Source organism: Penicillium citrinum (genome assembly GCF_028827155.1).
Source record: "Penicillium citrinum strain IBT 23319 chromosome Unknown utg000008l:1.0-2707905.0:1.0-2709502.0, whole genome shotgun sequence".
NCBI classification, from domain to species: Eukaryota; Fungi; Ascomycota; class Eurotiomycetes; order Eurotiales; family Aspergillaceae; genus Penicillium; species Penicillium citrinum.
Window position 1 is genome coordinate 279,901 of NW_026622693.1, and position 15,658 is coordinate 295,558.

Consider the following 15,658-nt stretch of genomic DNA (forward strand, 5'->3'; position numbering starts at 1 on the left):
CATCAAGGCGAAGCGCTATCTGAAACAGAAGAAAGTGAGCTGTCTCTGGGTTCGGACCCACAAGTAATCTGCCCGTTAGCACATGGAGGGTAAGAAAGCGATACGCGGAAAAAGTCCTAGAATCCTGGGGTCATACTTTACGGTCCAGGAAATAGGGCCCCGTATGTTTTTCGAGAGGGGCTGGCGAACGGGCTTCGCACGACCCTCTGCAAGCAGCCACTTAAAATAAGTATCTAACCGCGCACGGTGTGATAAGTTTGCAGACATGCAGATGACCCTTGCGGTTGATTTAGAGCAGTCCCACATTGAATGAGCACGTTTCTTTCGAAGAGATTGTTCTACTTCCTACTAGGGGGAAATCCAATGAGTGAGCCGAAATTCAAGACGCAAGTGACTTCATAGTGGAAAGATTTTATCAGAGTAATCAAAATTTATTATTAAGAGGAATATTTCTTTGCACGACAAGGACAGTGTGAACCATCCTCTTGTCTGCCGAGCCAATTCCTCAAGTCTAACTAGACCGAGCAGAAAGAAAATCGAGGAAATGAAAGATCCAGTAAGGGTAATGAAATTCGTGTCGTAATGGCTTTAAAAGAAAGATTGTGACAGTACATCAAGAGTAATATGCAAAAGAGGAGTAAGAAGATAAAGAAAAAGAGACCAACTGCCTCTGACAATCCAACAACGGGTATCTGAAGAGTCAAATGTAGAATTCGCAGCTATGCAGAGAATGAAAATGGACATCAATTTTCACAAAAGGGAAGTAGGCAGCATGGGAGGTTTAGATCATATTCATGCCGTTAATATGGACGGAGGCGCCAGCGTCTCGTCCACGTTTGAGGGCCTTGGCCAGCATGATATCGCGAGTCCATTCCACACAATCCTTGCGCGTGGAGCAACCAAGATGATGGGATTTGTTGCTCAAGAACAACAGCTTGCGATCCGCAGTCATACCATTGCCAGAAGCAGGGACCAAAGAAAATGGGAAAATCGAGTCGTCTGAAGCATTTCCACCACGCTTCAGCATGGTTTTCTTGAATGCTGCGGTGAGTTTTGAGCTTGAAGCGAGCGAAGAGCAAGCCACCGCATAATCATCAACATCGATGTATTCCAAAGCCTTGGAGTTTCGCTTAGCCGCGTCGACATCATTATACATGGCCAGCCGAGTTCCGTTGAGTGTAAAGTGATGATCTTGCCACTCGTGGCGCAAGAATCGAGTAGTCTTTCGCTTCTTCATACATCCCTTGCGAACGACGTCAATTTGTCCATTCCCATTAGAGGAAAATGACGTGTTGCTACGAGTCTGCGATACGCGTGGCGTTCTGGAAAGGTCTTCAGGAGTCTCAATTGGACTTAGTTTCTGGCCTTCTTTAAGTGGATCAAGGACTTGGACATTATGAATCGAAGGACGACGGCGCTGAGTTTCAGTCTTTGTCGATTCAGGGCGAATGATTGGCTCAGCCATCATGAACCGATTGTTACCAAATCGCATGTTTGGCGGCACCGATTGGGATTCTTCCCTGGCCACCGGTCCAATTGGAACTGCAGTAACGGGTGCATCGGTTTCCGAAAAAGGCGTCTCCTGTCTGTAACAAGGATCGGTCCGATAATAATCGCCAGGCGAGGCTGTTGTGTCGCGCAAATGAGACGAATGTCCTCCCGGGACCGCAGTCAGATCAGAAGACTGGAATTGATTTCTTCTAGAGAGTACAGATGGGGTCACTGTTTTCAAAGCAGATGTGGCATCTGTAGTGACTGATTCTCCAGAACCATGCATGCTGGGGATCTGAAGCCTCGGAAGATCCCGAACCTTTTGAGCCAACGTGGGTGTAATTTTTGCTGAGTCGGGTGACTCCGATCCAGGGGAGGGAATCAGTTCTCTCGGCGGGCTTGGTGGATGATCGGCAGTTTGAAGTCTGTCCAAGCTCTGGAAGTTCAGGAAATTACGCACATTTTCCTGGGGGTCCCGAGGCTGCACTTCGCGCAGTCTTTCCTGAGACAATTGGAAGGCCGAGGCAGGGTTGGGACCCATGGCGTCAGATGAAGCCACGAGAGAAGGTGTGATGTCTGTCCTGGGAGACTTTAGAAGATTTGGAGCGGTCTTCGGATTTCCAGGATCACCGGTGACGATGGCTCTATTTCCAAATGCCTCAATTGGGAGATCTTTCGCCAGGCGTGCAATCTTTGCCTGTTGCTTTTGCCATTTGCGACAGGCTTCGCCCCTTGAGCAAGAATGAGGCTTGGGGAGTATCTGTTCAATTGCAACGATAGACACAGAATCTCCTGGTCCAATGTCGCCAGGGCTGATGACCCTATTGTCAGGGCTAGAGTGCTGGCGGCGGCGTCTAGCTTGGGTGCTAGAATTTTCTTCGTCTGTGCCAGTTGAGCATGATTGGTAGCTATTGCTCGACATCATTGTCGATGTGCGCTGGGTGGATGGAACGTCGCTATGAACGCTTGAGTTTCGAGAAGAACTGGTGGCGGTACTGCTCATCACCGTGCTGTTCCTGAGACTCGAAATCGAACTCATCAAGCGATGTCGTTTTCCAAAGGACATAATATCGAGCTCTTTGAGATCATCAGACTGGAGCTCCAGGAGTATAGAGCCAGAAATGTCATTGTAGAAAAACTTGTTGACGGTTTCGTCGTCAAACCCAAGGCTCCTCATCCAGTGCACAACTTCGTGGGGTGACCAATCTCCGACATTGGAGACGTAAGATGTCGAGACCCGCTCGACATTGGAAACATGCTGGTGCCGTTGTTCTGGCTGAGGAGTTGAGGATATCATATGGTTTGGAACAGGGGTATCCCTTCTGATAGGATCAAGCTTTGAGGCCCTGTTGTGATAAGGGCCCACTGCACTAACAGGTGTCTCTTTGTAGACCATGTCTACCTCATGGGCTGATCGAGGATCCGAAGTAATTGATGACCTGAATAGATGTGGACCAGAGGGTCCTTTAACATGCTTATCTTCAATGTGAAAGTCAAAAGCCGTAAGCCCTGTAGACTCTGGAGTAGTGACTTTGTCCGGGGTGGAGATAGTGGAGATGCTTCCAGTCTCAAGCTATGACGAAGAGAAGAGAAGTCAGTACCGTGATCCACTGTGAAATTACATGGTTGAACTCACCGAAGCGACGCTTCGCATTGGAGAGTCATAGTGGCAGCTGGAATGCTCGTCCTCATCTTCGAAGATCTCTGTGGCTTCAGAGGATGGCCGAGGAATGGCTGTTCGTGGTGGGAAGAGTGGGAGTGGCTCTTCCTTGTGTGGAATCATGGTATAATTTAGATCGTATGCATATTGGAAGTCCTGAATTGATTGTTAGATCCAACCGCTCATAGCAAATCCTGTGAATCGTATCTTCTGCCGACGAACCATTTTGTCATGTTAAAGGCGCACCCGCCTAGCCAACGTGCGAGAAATAGGTTGGTGGAAATCAAAAAGGAGATAGTAATTGATAATAAAATAAAAATGCGTTTACTGTTATTGAAGTGCTATTAAAACCGACGACACATATAAGTATTAGAGCCACACAGTAGCTCGAGGGAAAGTTGACCGGAAAAGGGTAGATCGGGACCGAAAGAGTTTATGTACAGAATCCACGTTCAAGACACATCAAGTCGACCCTTTTGTGGGGCCACCAGTTAAAACGCTCACCTTGGCGGGATTCGGGTGATTCCATAAATTTGGCGAATTGGGATTGTTGCTTGGACGGCCAGGAGCTTACGAGCCAGCGGTAAATGCATCCTGGGGCGCCCGCTTGAATGTCGGCACGCCAATCCTGGAACACTAGCCTCTGGAACAAGTACCCAAAAAATCAAGGATCTTACTGGGAACAGCGTGGTCCTACATGCTCGTTGGATGTAGGAATATGCACCAGGCTTCGATCATGCAGGAGGAGGAAGGACGGCGGGTGATAAACCCCTTTGATAGGCCGTTGGGAACGACGCTACTGCTGTGACGATTCCCTTAGCACATCACGAGAGGCTGGTGATCACTCAACGGGGAATATGGCGCGTAGATGAGTTTCAAGTTCTTCGTTATAAATTGAGGGACATTCTCTCAGCCTTCGAGAGAAACTGGGGGCTGGAAAAATTCAGTTTTGTAGAGCTGATTGGTAGTTTTGTTCTGAACTTGGGAGCGTTGGGGGTTCCAACTCCAGTTCGCTGGCGGACCATGTTCGAGGGCAACTGACAACCTCCAGTTTTCGATTGCTGGGAATGTCCAAAATAAATGTTGTTAATTATAGTTGAAAATTTATTCACAATTCCCAAGAGTGCTGGAAAGGATTGGTTACTATTTTTTACCCAAAGGAGAAGAATCGGACTCGCCCGTTTCTCGGGAACTTGTCACAATGCATCCTCCGTCACTCATCACCCGCAATTCTCTTGGGTCATCACACCGCGGATCCCACCCCTCATTTTGCCTTGCCGGTGGAAGCGATTGGTAAATGTTTCCTTTGCTATGTACGATTGAGGATGTCGGTGTTTACATAGTAGTATATCCCTTTTCCAAGGTCATCCTGATGTTATAGGCGTAGACTACACAATAGTACATAATGGGATGCAATTCCCAATAAATCGTATGCTTGGTCCGAAAATTGATGTCTAAATGGCCTTTGCAAATCTTCAAAAGAGACAAACATAAGCCTACTGAATTTTCCCTGGGCACATTAGGACTAGTTGCTCTTCTACCCGAAAGGAAGACGTGCATTATCACTGCAAGTGGGAGCATGTCACATCCAGGTTCTATCTCAACCAAACATGACCGCCACAATTGAGATACAAAAGTCGTCTCTATGTGAAATGGAACCTTCTTGGCAAATTTGATTAGTTGGCACAAATACTATATGTATATGTACGTTAGTTACCTGCCAGTGTCTACACGGATGGCTTTCTCGCTTGTCAACGACAAAAGGCATTTAACCCGATTTTCCCTAAAAAGTGCCCGAGCACGCCGTTGAATGGGGCTTGCAGCATACTCAAATTACAATTATACTTTGTCACTGCCCGATAGCTGCATTTATATTTCATGTTAGTGGACTAGTCTTCACCTGTAACATTTGCGTCCGACTTTCTCGAAAAAGAGCCGCCAGAAGAAGAACTCTTGTCCGGGAACATGTTAATATTGTTGGAATATGGTGAGATTAGTTTGGGTCATTTTCAACTGGCAGCCTCGACATTAGATGCGTAAATTTTGCTTAGAGTTACTGGAAATCAGTAACATTAATATTATGTATGCCAAATCATCTATAGTAATCATTATTCAAATGGCTTCAAGCCATTTGATTTGCTATCCAGTCAACGAAGTAATAACATATACTATAATATTTTTGATGGTATCAAGAACAAATGGTGCAAAGTTTGCGAGTCATTATGCTGCCACACAGCAACAAATGAGCTTGTCCGATAAAATTGTCTTTTTTACTACATCTGACATGCTAATCCTAAGACCAAGCAATTTCATAGCTAGAGAGTACTGGCAGACATGAGACATCACTCGATCCCTCTAATGCGAGACTCTCGAGGTCAAAAGTCCAGCTCATATACTGCGAAAGGAGATCTCATGAGGGATCAGTTCTCGGAGTTTTCACAAAGACAGGACCACTCTACGCCTTCATTGCGACCCGAAAAACCCTTGTAACTGAGCACACATAGCCTGAAATTGGTTCGTTGGCTGAGGCAAGGAAATTTAAAATTGAACTGCCTTTCCCTTCCCCTCGGACCTGCAGCTTATTTATTGCACAGTATGAGACAGTTCAAGTTGATATTGGTCCGATGACTCATTGGCACACAATCCCAGGAGCTCACATTTTAAATCTATATCTCAGATTATGAAAGCCGTAAATTGACTGGCTAAATTAGGTATGCTGCTGCCAGACCGAAGTCTCTAGTTCCAAGTTAACTTGCGGGTTTGATCTCCCGGGGTCTCCCACGGGACTTCGCTCAGAGTTGAGACAATGATCATTAATTTAGGATTGATTTTCCAAAATTAGCTCACCTTATAGTAAATGTCCCGGAAGGAGCCATCTATCCCCGAGGGATTGCGATGTCGCATTCGAAATGACCCATGTACATACATACAATGAAAGGTAGTACTGCGCGCTGGCCCTGCGTGAACCCGATGCGAGGATCTTAAGGTTCCACTTACAATGGGGGCGTTGTATACCCCGCATCTAATTATGTCTGATTCAAATTCGAGACGGCTAATTATGGTAAAATGTGGTCACATTTGGGCATAATAATGCCTCATGCAGCTATTAATAGGAATTGAAATAGAGCTAATATTTCTAAATGCATTTTTGATTGTGATCAAAGCGCACATCAAATTTATTCTAATAGGCATATTAGCCCTAATTATGGCGCTTAAATGTTGCTAATTAAGGACTATTTACCGGAGTGATTCTTATCACATCTGAGCATCAACTCTTGGCGCATAAGTCTCAGTCTGCACGGGCCACACTCCACGGTTGGCCCAGAGCTCTCCATTTTTTACGACCACGATGCCACTAAGCTTAATTAGGTCTAACGTAGGTCGCACTATAAACCAATCAAAAGAGTGAAGTAGAAGCTTGGCATGCAAGAGCCTCTACTTCATCACATCACAATCTGCACTTCGTGACCAACGATGTGTTTTGCATCCAACTCAGGGTGGAAACTTTCTCCAACTAGGCTAGAATACTGTTCATCTAACTGGAAGATGAGAAAATTATCCCGAGGTCCCACCAGTGATTCCGAGTTCCAACACGTCAACCAACACCAAGTAGACCAAGCAAAGTCGTTGGTGAAAAGGGTCCTGCATTCTGGAAGAAGAGAGATTCGTAGCCTATAATAAATAAAACCAAGAGTATACGTATTATTCTTCAGCCCAGAATCCTACTGTACATAGTACAGTACGTTGACTGGCTTTGGTAGAGTAGACTAGCAAAGCAAAACCAAATTAGTGACAATATCATACACCTATCAGATCCAGTGATAGATGCGAGGCAAGTCCCACAGGCTATCGGTCAAATACGCAAAGGAGCGTGATTGCTTGATCAGAAGTGGAGATTTTGCAGGGATGTGATGGGGGAGTCCCACTATGTATTCCAACATGCATCATGGACGCACATGGTGCATCCCACCACACATCATCACCCGTTAGTTGCATAAGCCTCTCAAGAAGATCGACCTTGGATACCTGTCGTCTGTCCAACTCTGTGCTTGCACCCCTGGTAATGTCCCAAAATTAGCCTGGATTTTTGCACCAACATCCTGTACTTCGAAATTGATTTGCTCGTAGGAAATGGACTCCACCCGATGTTCGTATATTCTTCCGACTCAAGCTGGACTTGCCTGCCGCCTCCAACAAAAAATAGAAGCATGGATTAGCTCGGTTGCTGATCGTAGTGTTGACTTATAACTAGTCGCATCCAAGATCTCAAGATAAAGATCTCTCCCTTCGGAAAGTGTCTCGAAGCCGCGTTAATTTTCAACCTTCGTTTCCCTTCCCCTCCTTCTTCTATACCTTAATAGATTGCATAGCTGCCGGTTCAGCTTTGCTATTGTGCTGTCATTTCAAAAAAGGAAAAAGGTGGCTGGTTTCCTCCTTAACTTTAGTGCTTTTCCTCATCTGCTGGCTGTGCCACACCTGCTTTCTTTCCAATTCTTTAGTCATTGATTGACTTATATTTGTTCTTGTTACTGTCGATACTGGATATCGACAACACCCGATTCGAAAAAAAAATGCCGACCGCAAGGATATTATCTAGTGTTGGTACGACAAGAGGCATGGGTGCGACATCTTCCAACCAACCTGCCAGTCTACAGAATAGCCGACAGGGTAGGGATAAGCCAGCGGCGAAGACGCATAAAAGATCACGTTCAGGTACGAGTCTTACTTGCAGCGTAGTGCCATTGCGCGGAAGTATAGCTAGCGTCTTTGGGCCTCACAAACAACGAAAAGAATGGAGCTGACGAAACTCAAAAGGTTGTTTCACTTGCCGACTCCGACAAAAGAAATGCGACGAAGGCCATCCTTCTTGCAGGGCTTGTACAAATTTATCAGTCAAGTGTGAATATAAAAGGCCAGTGTGGTGGGGTAGTCCAGACCAAAGGAGACTTCAGAAAGAGCGAATCAAGGATATTATTAAAAAGACAAAGTCGCTGGAGAGGAGCGCCTCAAACTCTGGTATGCTCAAGATGGCTCAATTATTTGAAAGACAGTTAAACTGATTGATACTACCTATCTTTAAAAGAGAATGGTGGCCGTGTACAGACTTGCATCTCTCCACCTCCGATGATCAACGAACATGATTTCAACCGTCCCATCGTCAGCGATTTAGATTCCTTTGGTCCTCATTATGCAGTCCCTGGTTTTGTGCCGATAACATACAGTCATCATTTTGCTCCTTACGAGGTTGATGTGAAAACAGAAAGGCAAACATTTGTCAACGATGTTCCCCTCCGCCACGACTCCTCAGTATCAACATTCAGCGCCATGGGCCCACCGCAACTCCATGCCACACTTCCCACATTCCCTGCCGATGAATGGTTTCAAGAAGAATATTTCGAGCCTCCTCATGAATACCGACCTGACGAGTCTGCCTTGGAAAGCCACGGAATGGGACAGTCATACGCCTCTCTTCATGCCAACATCCCTGTAGACGACTATGACCGTCCTCTTCTTAATCACTTCGTGGAAAATGTTCTTCGAATGATTTTCCCAATACTTGAAGTTCACCAACGAGGCTCGGCTCGTGCTCGAGCAGTATTGCAGTCGCTAGAAACCAACAAATCTTACTTTCACTGCTGTTTGAGTGTCGCGGCCATCCACCTGAAGACAACCAGCGGGCTGAACAACGAGCAAATTGACCACGACATTATGCGACACCGATATGAAGCAATTTCTGAATTATGCCAATCTCTCAATAAAGATGCCGATCATGAACACATTCTCGATGCTACTCTTGCCATGATCTTTTTCCACTGCGCTGTTGGTGCGCCCGATGACTGTCTCCCCGATATCCACTGGAGCGATCATTTTCAAGCCGTTTCAAACCTGGTTGACAAACTGGATCTTACGAACACGATGGAGCCATGCGGCAATGCATATATGGTTCCTCCATTCAGTATGTCATTGACATCCTGGATCGATATCCTTGGCGCAACTATGCTCGGCGAGACCCCTCAATTTGCCCATACGTACCGCAACAAGCACTTGAGCGGAGCATCTTCTGGTCTCCGTGAGTTAATGGGCTGCGATGACCGTGTGATGTACCTGATTTCTGAAATTGCCTGTTTGGAGTCTCTCAAGAATGACGGTCGCATTGATTCCATCACCCTTTGCACGCACGTCTCGGCCCTTGGCAACCAGCTCGAGTACACTGAACCCGCTGACCCATCACTCGAAAGTCCTTACTCGTCGAATGGAAGTATCCGACCAGAAGTTCTAACGAAAATCATGACCACCATGTTCCGCCTAGCTGCCCGTATCTACCTTTGCAGCTTGGTCCCTGGGGCAGACCGAAACCATTCTAGCACTCGCAACCTTGTCTCTGCCGTCGCAGAAACCCTAGCTTACATCCCAGCTGGCCAATCTGGCTTTGATCGCTCACTCGTATGGCCTCTCCTCATTGCTGGTACGAACTCAACCCCAGGAAGCACATTCCGTCAAGCAATGAACGATCGAATCATCGCGTTAGGGGAACTCGCAGACTTCGGCAGTTTCGGGCGGATGTTCCAGCTAATGACTGAGTTCTGGCGCTTGACCGATGACCCAGTGGATTCCCCAGTCTTCCAAGATGCAGCATATGAAGCCGTCTACCAAGCTCCGCGGACAAAGTATGAATCTTCGGATTCCCCGCCACTTCCCTCGCCGGGCATGCGGGCTATCAAAAGACAACAGGTGCACTGGCGAGATGTTATGAACCGCAATGGCTGGCGTTATCTTCTTATTTGATTTCACGATAAGCCAGTTATCTTCGATCCAAGGGTTTGTCTCGTTTCATAGCACTTTCATTAAGAGTCGGCATCGGGCTCGGGGCTTGTGTGTGTCAATCCATACATGGCGTAATTGTTTTCAGCATTTTGATATCCTCTCCTGGAGTTTCTGTTTTCATTCGGTGTTCTCGGAGGGTTAGTTTTTTCGTTGTAAACGCACTTGTCTGATGCTGCGCTATTGTGACGATGAAGGGGCTTCTACTACTCTCGCTATACCTGTAGAATTTCGAAAGGCTTTCCTTATGTTAGGGAAGTACATATCTGGAGGATGATTAGCTAGAAACAATGGTCTTTATTTTGCAATTATTTATTCCAACCTCTGTACAGAATTAGCTGGTAAATATCGATCTAATCATCACATTTAAATAATGCACTATTGGGGTAAGAGGGTTATATACTAGATAACTTGCAGTTCTTTCCCCTCTACCGAGCTCTAGTGCCTTAGTACGATAGACGGCTAGTATCACTAAAGATCGTTTCCCCATTTCACCGTCCTGTTGTAAACGAAGAAGAGAACTTTTTGCAGCATTGATAGAGACATTATGGCAAACCAACCTCTCTTTCTCTCCTCAAGCTCCATACACGGCGGTAAGTGTTCTCAAAATAGCTAATTTTGGTATGCAGAGGCTTGAAGATCGGATAGATTGAAATACAAATAGATAACCCGAAGAGAACTTGGTGATATCTCATCCTATAGCTTGGTTGAAATGAACGCTGGTTCGACGTTGAGTTCCAGAAACTCTGCACGCTAGGTCTCAATGAACATACCCTTTCAAACTTGAAGGTCCACTGAAGAAGCTATTCCCCAAGCTCCTTTAATTGTCTAAAACTCATTGGATGCTTGACAGGCAAAGCACATTGAGCGTTTAGTGAAACCTCAAGTGTCTTGACCCTAACATAGTTCTAATCTCCTACCCGACCAGAATCCTGAAGATCTCTCCCGCCAAGACATTCAGGGAGGTACCATATGTCAAGAGCACTGTAGTCTGAAGTGGTTTGTAGAAGACTAAGGCATGGCCGCTAACGTCATGGGTACCGCGCGCTCCCCTGTCGACGAACCAAACACAAACCATCTACATCCAGAGTCCGTTGCCCGAGAAACCAAAACGCCCTGTAACGCCTCCGTCGCTTCGGGAGCGGTACCCCTGGGCATCAGATTCAGAAGGCGCGCGACAATGCCAATTCAGTCTGAGTCCGAAGGCTCGTGCAAGCCAGGGCGGTTACTACTACATACTACTCTACTACTTCTCTCCACGATGGGATTGCCGTATATAATAGCATCGAGAGTGGGATATTCCTGCGCTCCAATTTCTTTCTCCAGTTTACCTTTCTTTTCTTTTCATTACTTTCTCGTTTCTTCATTTGCATCTTATATTCAAACACACGACACCATTCGTTCTTCGTGACAAGTGCTGGCCGCTTGTATACACGACAGTTTTTGCCCCAATCCCACTCGTCATTCTTTCGGATTCGTCAATCTTGGGTGGTAGCCTGGAATCCTTCATTCTGAGCTATTTGTACTCAGCCTCCCAAATCTGTCCCAAGTCTGTTTTCAGAGACAGGTGAGTTCGCCCCGACACACAAACACTCTCTCGGGCCAAAAGCCCCAATGGCACGGACTGGGGGCTAATTGTATTGTTTCGGGCAGACCGAGTGTATCTGACGGTATTTTTTGATACGGTACGGCTGTGACGGGGTCTGTACAATACCTTGTGGTTTCACCATTTCGTCCTTATAGAAAGAAAGAAACGAAGATCTGCTGCACTCCTGAATTTCTTCTGGTAAGCCTTAGTTGTTCCCCTCCTTTTTTTGGTTCTTACATATTTCTCCTTCATCCCCTCCTAACAATCTTCTTCCTACCATAGAACTACTCTCGTTTTATCGGGTCAACCCTTTGATATCCACGCGTTTGAAGAAAGTGTTTGCCGTCCATCGTTGTCTTTGGGATTGCGTCATCACGTTTTAGTATCGTTGGAAGACACTTGGGTCTTTGTGAATCTACTTTGATCTCTTCTACCTCGTCATGCCAGCCCCAAAGCCTGATCTTCATCCTTTGAAGACCCCCAAATCATTTACTTTCCCTTCGGAGATCCAAACGAACCCAAAGCCATTCAGTCCGCGGGTGATCAAGCAAGAAGACAATGGGGAGAGTCCCATCCCAACACCATCGGCATACACAGAGTTTTTGAATGCCCTCACTCCAGTATTCACCAGCCCTGTTAGTGCTGGAGGGAGCTTTCCAAAATTTACATTTGAACCATCCCCAACTTCACAGCCATCTACAGCGACAAGTCCTGCTTTTTCTTCAGCACCATCTCTGAAGTCGCCAACCGTGTCGCTTCCTCCACCATCACCTTGCAATATCAAGTCACCACTACCAAAGGACGTCAAATCCTCCAAATCGCCTCCTGCGTTAAGAAGACTGCGAATTCCCCAGTCTCTCAAGACACTTTCAACCAAGGATTTGCCCGGCACAGCGACTCCGATGAGCGCAACTCCGCGAAGCGCGTCGGCTATCAACTCTCCCTTTTCGCCTACAAATTGGAAACTTCACTATCTTGGCGCACCTAGGAGCGCAACACCGCGAAGTGCGACGTCGACTAAGCCCGTAAGTGTCAGGCAAGTCGTCACTCGCACTGTCACATACAAGCGCACACCGCTTGATCCTCCTCCCAAGGGGAAGCGACGCAAGACTTCTGAATGTAAAGAAGCTTGAGGGTACCCTAACTTTTCTACTATTATTTTCTGTTTCTTTTACTCGTTCACGCCTCGCTTTTTGTTTTCGATTCTTTTTTCTTTTCTAAGACGCATATTGGGTTCCTTTCGACGATGGAAGCTTAACGACATTGCATAAGGACAGCGAGTTACTGGTAGATCTGAATACTAGCAGCCTACTACCTGTCTACGAATCTTGCCGGTGAATTTATTTGGGATGGTATGGGGGCCAAGAGGCGTCAGGGGGATTGGAGCATTTGGAATTGTTGGTGTTGTGTTTGAAACCTTTTCTTCGACGGCAAAAAATGCTCGCATTTGCAATATTTGCCTGGGATAATGGTATTTTATGCTTTCATGTCCCGGAATACAAAACCAGGACTTACTGTTTATTTATCTTTGGTATCATAACCTGGACTTCAGGTGTTGCTTATGTGGAAGATGATGAATCAAATTCAAATACAAGACTATTTAAAAAGCTTATGTCCATGTATTGATACCTGAGCTCAGTAACAGGCCTAGGCTGATGATAGTTTGACTCATAAATACTCACATATATCCTTCTTCTAGTTAAGAAGCGCGAGGATTGTGGATGAAGCCTGGGTAGAAGCCATCGAGCGACGTGGACCGCGTCGAACGTCTTGCTCCTAGGACTGAGCCCCGGTTAAAGCCTTGGATCAAAGCCTCATTCCCTACTTCCATCCATCAAGAGGAATGTCATCCATTTTTGGAGGTGTAGATAGCTAATAGGGAGCTACTACCACGTGTTAGGCGCATCCAATGGTAACGAATAGCGAGCTTTAAAAAAACCAACAGTAAACTAACAGTCTCAATCATCCGAAATGTCCGATTCAATCGACTAGCGGCATTTGACATGCAATTTTGTCTACATAAGGCTTAGTCTATCTCCCGTAGTCGGAGAAATAAATTCGAACTAGTTGAGACGCCTTCCAATGCTCGAAAGACGGAGGCATTGATGACATCCCGTTACAAAGGCAACACACTGCTACGGCCTTTAATGGGAAAGACTCACCTGAACCTAACAAAAAGCTGTTCTTAATCAAGCTCTGCTCATCATTCTTAACTGCCGTCTGGGGTTGCTTTGACTTCCTGTTCTCTTGAAATTCTGAGCTCACAGCCACGACGGATCCTGGTGAGATCCTGGCGCCAACAAAGCTAAGACAGGCTACTAATCAAAACCAAAGCTCGGTATTTGATATTTTAACCAGTAATTAGTAGATTTACAGACTCAAATGCGTATAGTCGCCAGTTCTCTGTTGAAGTAATGGCGCTAATATCTACTCTTTGGGATTTTATTTTGGCCCAGGCCGCCACATTACAGCCTCGGTTGCGGTGGATAGTATCAAAGCGCCCCAAGGGACTGGTACGAGTTTGAAGGATTGACGACGCAGTGCGGCTCATAACACAAGCCCTGGTCAAACATGATGTCTTTAACATTCTCGAGGCAGTTTTCATTTTCATACTATTGCCACTCCCGCTCCTCATTGCATGTGATCCAACCTTTTGTTTGATCTGGTGCAATCAAATCAATACATCCAAAATAAGACGGGACGAATTACGATGCAAAAATTAGGTCGGACGTTTCCAAGGTTCTCGTACGCATTGTAGTCAACACCTTACCCAAGCCGTCATTTAAATTACGAAACGCTGAATAATCATGTATTTGTAACGGAGACCGCGTAAATACATACACTAGGTATTTGATACTCACTCCAAATTTACAAGGGTCTCCAGTAAATTGTTTGAGCTATAGAAGCTAATAACCTTCCCTATGAGCCCTAGTGCTCACACGAAGGTAGGAAGGATCAGATTAACATGAATCCTTGAGGCTATGGCTCTGCTGCCCCGTAACCTCCAGGACGCTTGGTATTATACAAAGCCGTAATTGTATGAATTAGACCTCCCAGTATGAGAATGATCACTGAATCACACGAAGATGTCGAAAGCTATCACTTTGAGGGGGAAAGTGATGAGTTCACGAAAAACTGGCCATTTAGGATACAAGAGTAAGTCCTGGATATCTGAATCAAAAGGATTTGAGGTCCATTCGGCGTATGGCAGGGCCCACCAGTGAAGTTCAAGGCATCGTTAAGCGCCGGCGCTATCCTATAATCATACTAGCCTGCTGCAGCGACACATAAGACTACCCTTCATTAAAGCACCATTGGTCTACCCGAAACACCTCCCCCACTTTGGAGCTAAAACTTGACTGCCCCGGCCGATCTATATGGTGTAACGTGGCAAGTGATCACAGATTTAGACATTGTGATTCGTGGCCAATGAGCACATGAATTCAGCGAGGAGTCTGCTACCAGTTGAATGATTCGCACATAACACAAATCTTATGTAGAAGTATGCAGGTATTTACTCATACGAATGCTTCTGTCCTGGCTGATATCATTAGTAGCAGATCGCATCCAGCAAAGACAAAGTGAACAGGATTGAGTAAGAGCATACCCGGTGACCTCGTCATAATCCATACCCTTGTTCCGGTCATGCAGTAGTGTGAAGACTCTTTTATTAGATACAGATACAGCACCAGTCCAGGCTGCAGGCCTCTCACATATGTACATTGCAGCCAATAATAGTGGTCTATTAGGCGCTGGGAATACCGGTTCAGCTAGAGTGAACTGTACTCCATGCAAGGCTGACCATCTACAGAACACGGAGATGGAGGCCAATGTTAGCTACTGCACATGGAACCAAGGTGCCTCCTCAACCCTGTCCCGGTCGCTCGGTACACCTCCGCATACTAGTATAGGTGCAGTAGATGGGTCCATACGAAAAGTATGTATGTACATACTAGCTCCGGCATCAAAGCCAAAGAGTTTTTTGGTGGGACGTTTTGGCAGCAATCACGTGCTACACGCGTGGATAGTCTAAATCTACTTGACTGGGTGTATATGGTTAATTTTGGAAATATTCGGACTTCAGACGGCGTTTAGTA

At 46.0% G+C, this 15,658-nt stretch overlaps 3 protein-coding genes across 3 annotated transcripts; 2 read left to right on the forward strand and 1 right to left on the reverse strand.

The window, feature by feature from the left end:
* Nucleotides 1-781: 781 nt before the first annotated feature.
* Nucleotides 782-3,376, reverse strand: N7469_008538 (SAM and PH domain-containing protein; the record flags this gene model as incomplete). The annotated part of the gene is made up of 3 exons (XM_056647456.1): nucleotides 782-3,064; nucleotides 3,128-3,307; nucleotides 3,374-3,376. The coding sequence occupies 3 exons, from the start codon at nucleotides 3,374-3,376 to the stop codon at nucleotides 782-784; spliced, it is 2,466 nt and encodes an 821-aa protein (XP_056497221.1).
* A 4,899-nt stretch (nucleotides 3,377-8,275) lies between these two features.
* N7469_008539 (fungal specific transcription factor domain-containing protein) lies at nucleotides 8,276-9,937 on the forward strand (the record flags this gene model as incomplete). The annotated part of the gene is made up of 1 exon (XM_056647457.1): nucleotides 8,276-9,937. The coding sequence occupies one exon, from the start codon at nucleotides 8,276-8,278 to the stop codon at nucleotides 9,935-9,937; it is 1,662 nt and encodes a 553-aa protein (XP_056497222.1).
* A 2,064-nt stretch (nucleotides 9,938-12,001) lies between these two features.
* On the forward strand, nucleotides 12,002-12,694 carry N7469_008540 (uncharacterized protein; the record flags this gene model as incomplete). Its single annotated transcript, XM_056647458.1, has 1 exon — nucleotides 12,002-12,694. The coding sequence occupies one exon, from the start codon at nucleotides 12,002-12,004 to the stop codon at nucleotides 12,692-12,694; it is 693 nt and encodes a 230-aa protein (XP_056497223.1).
* Nucleotides 12,695-15,658: the final 2,964 nt, after the last annotated feature.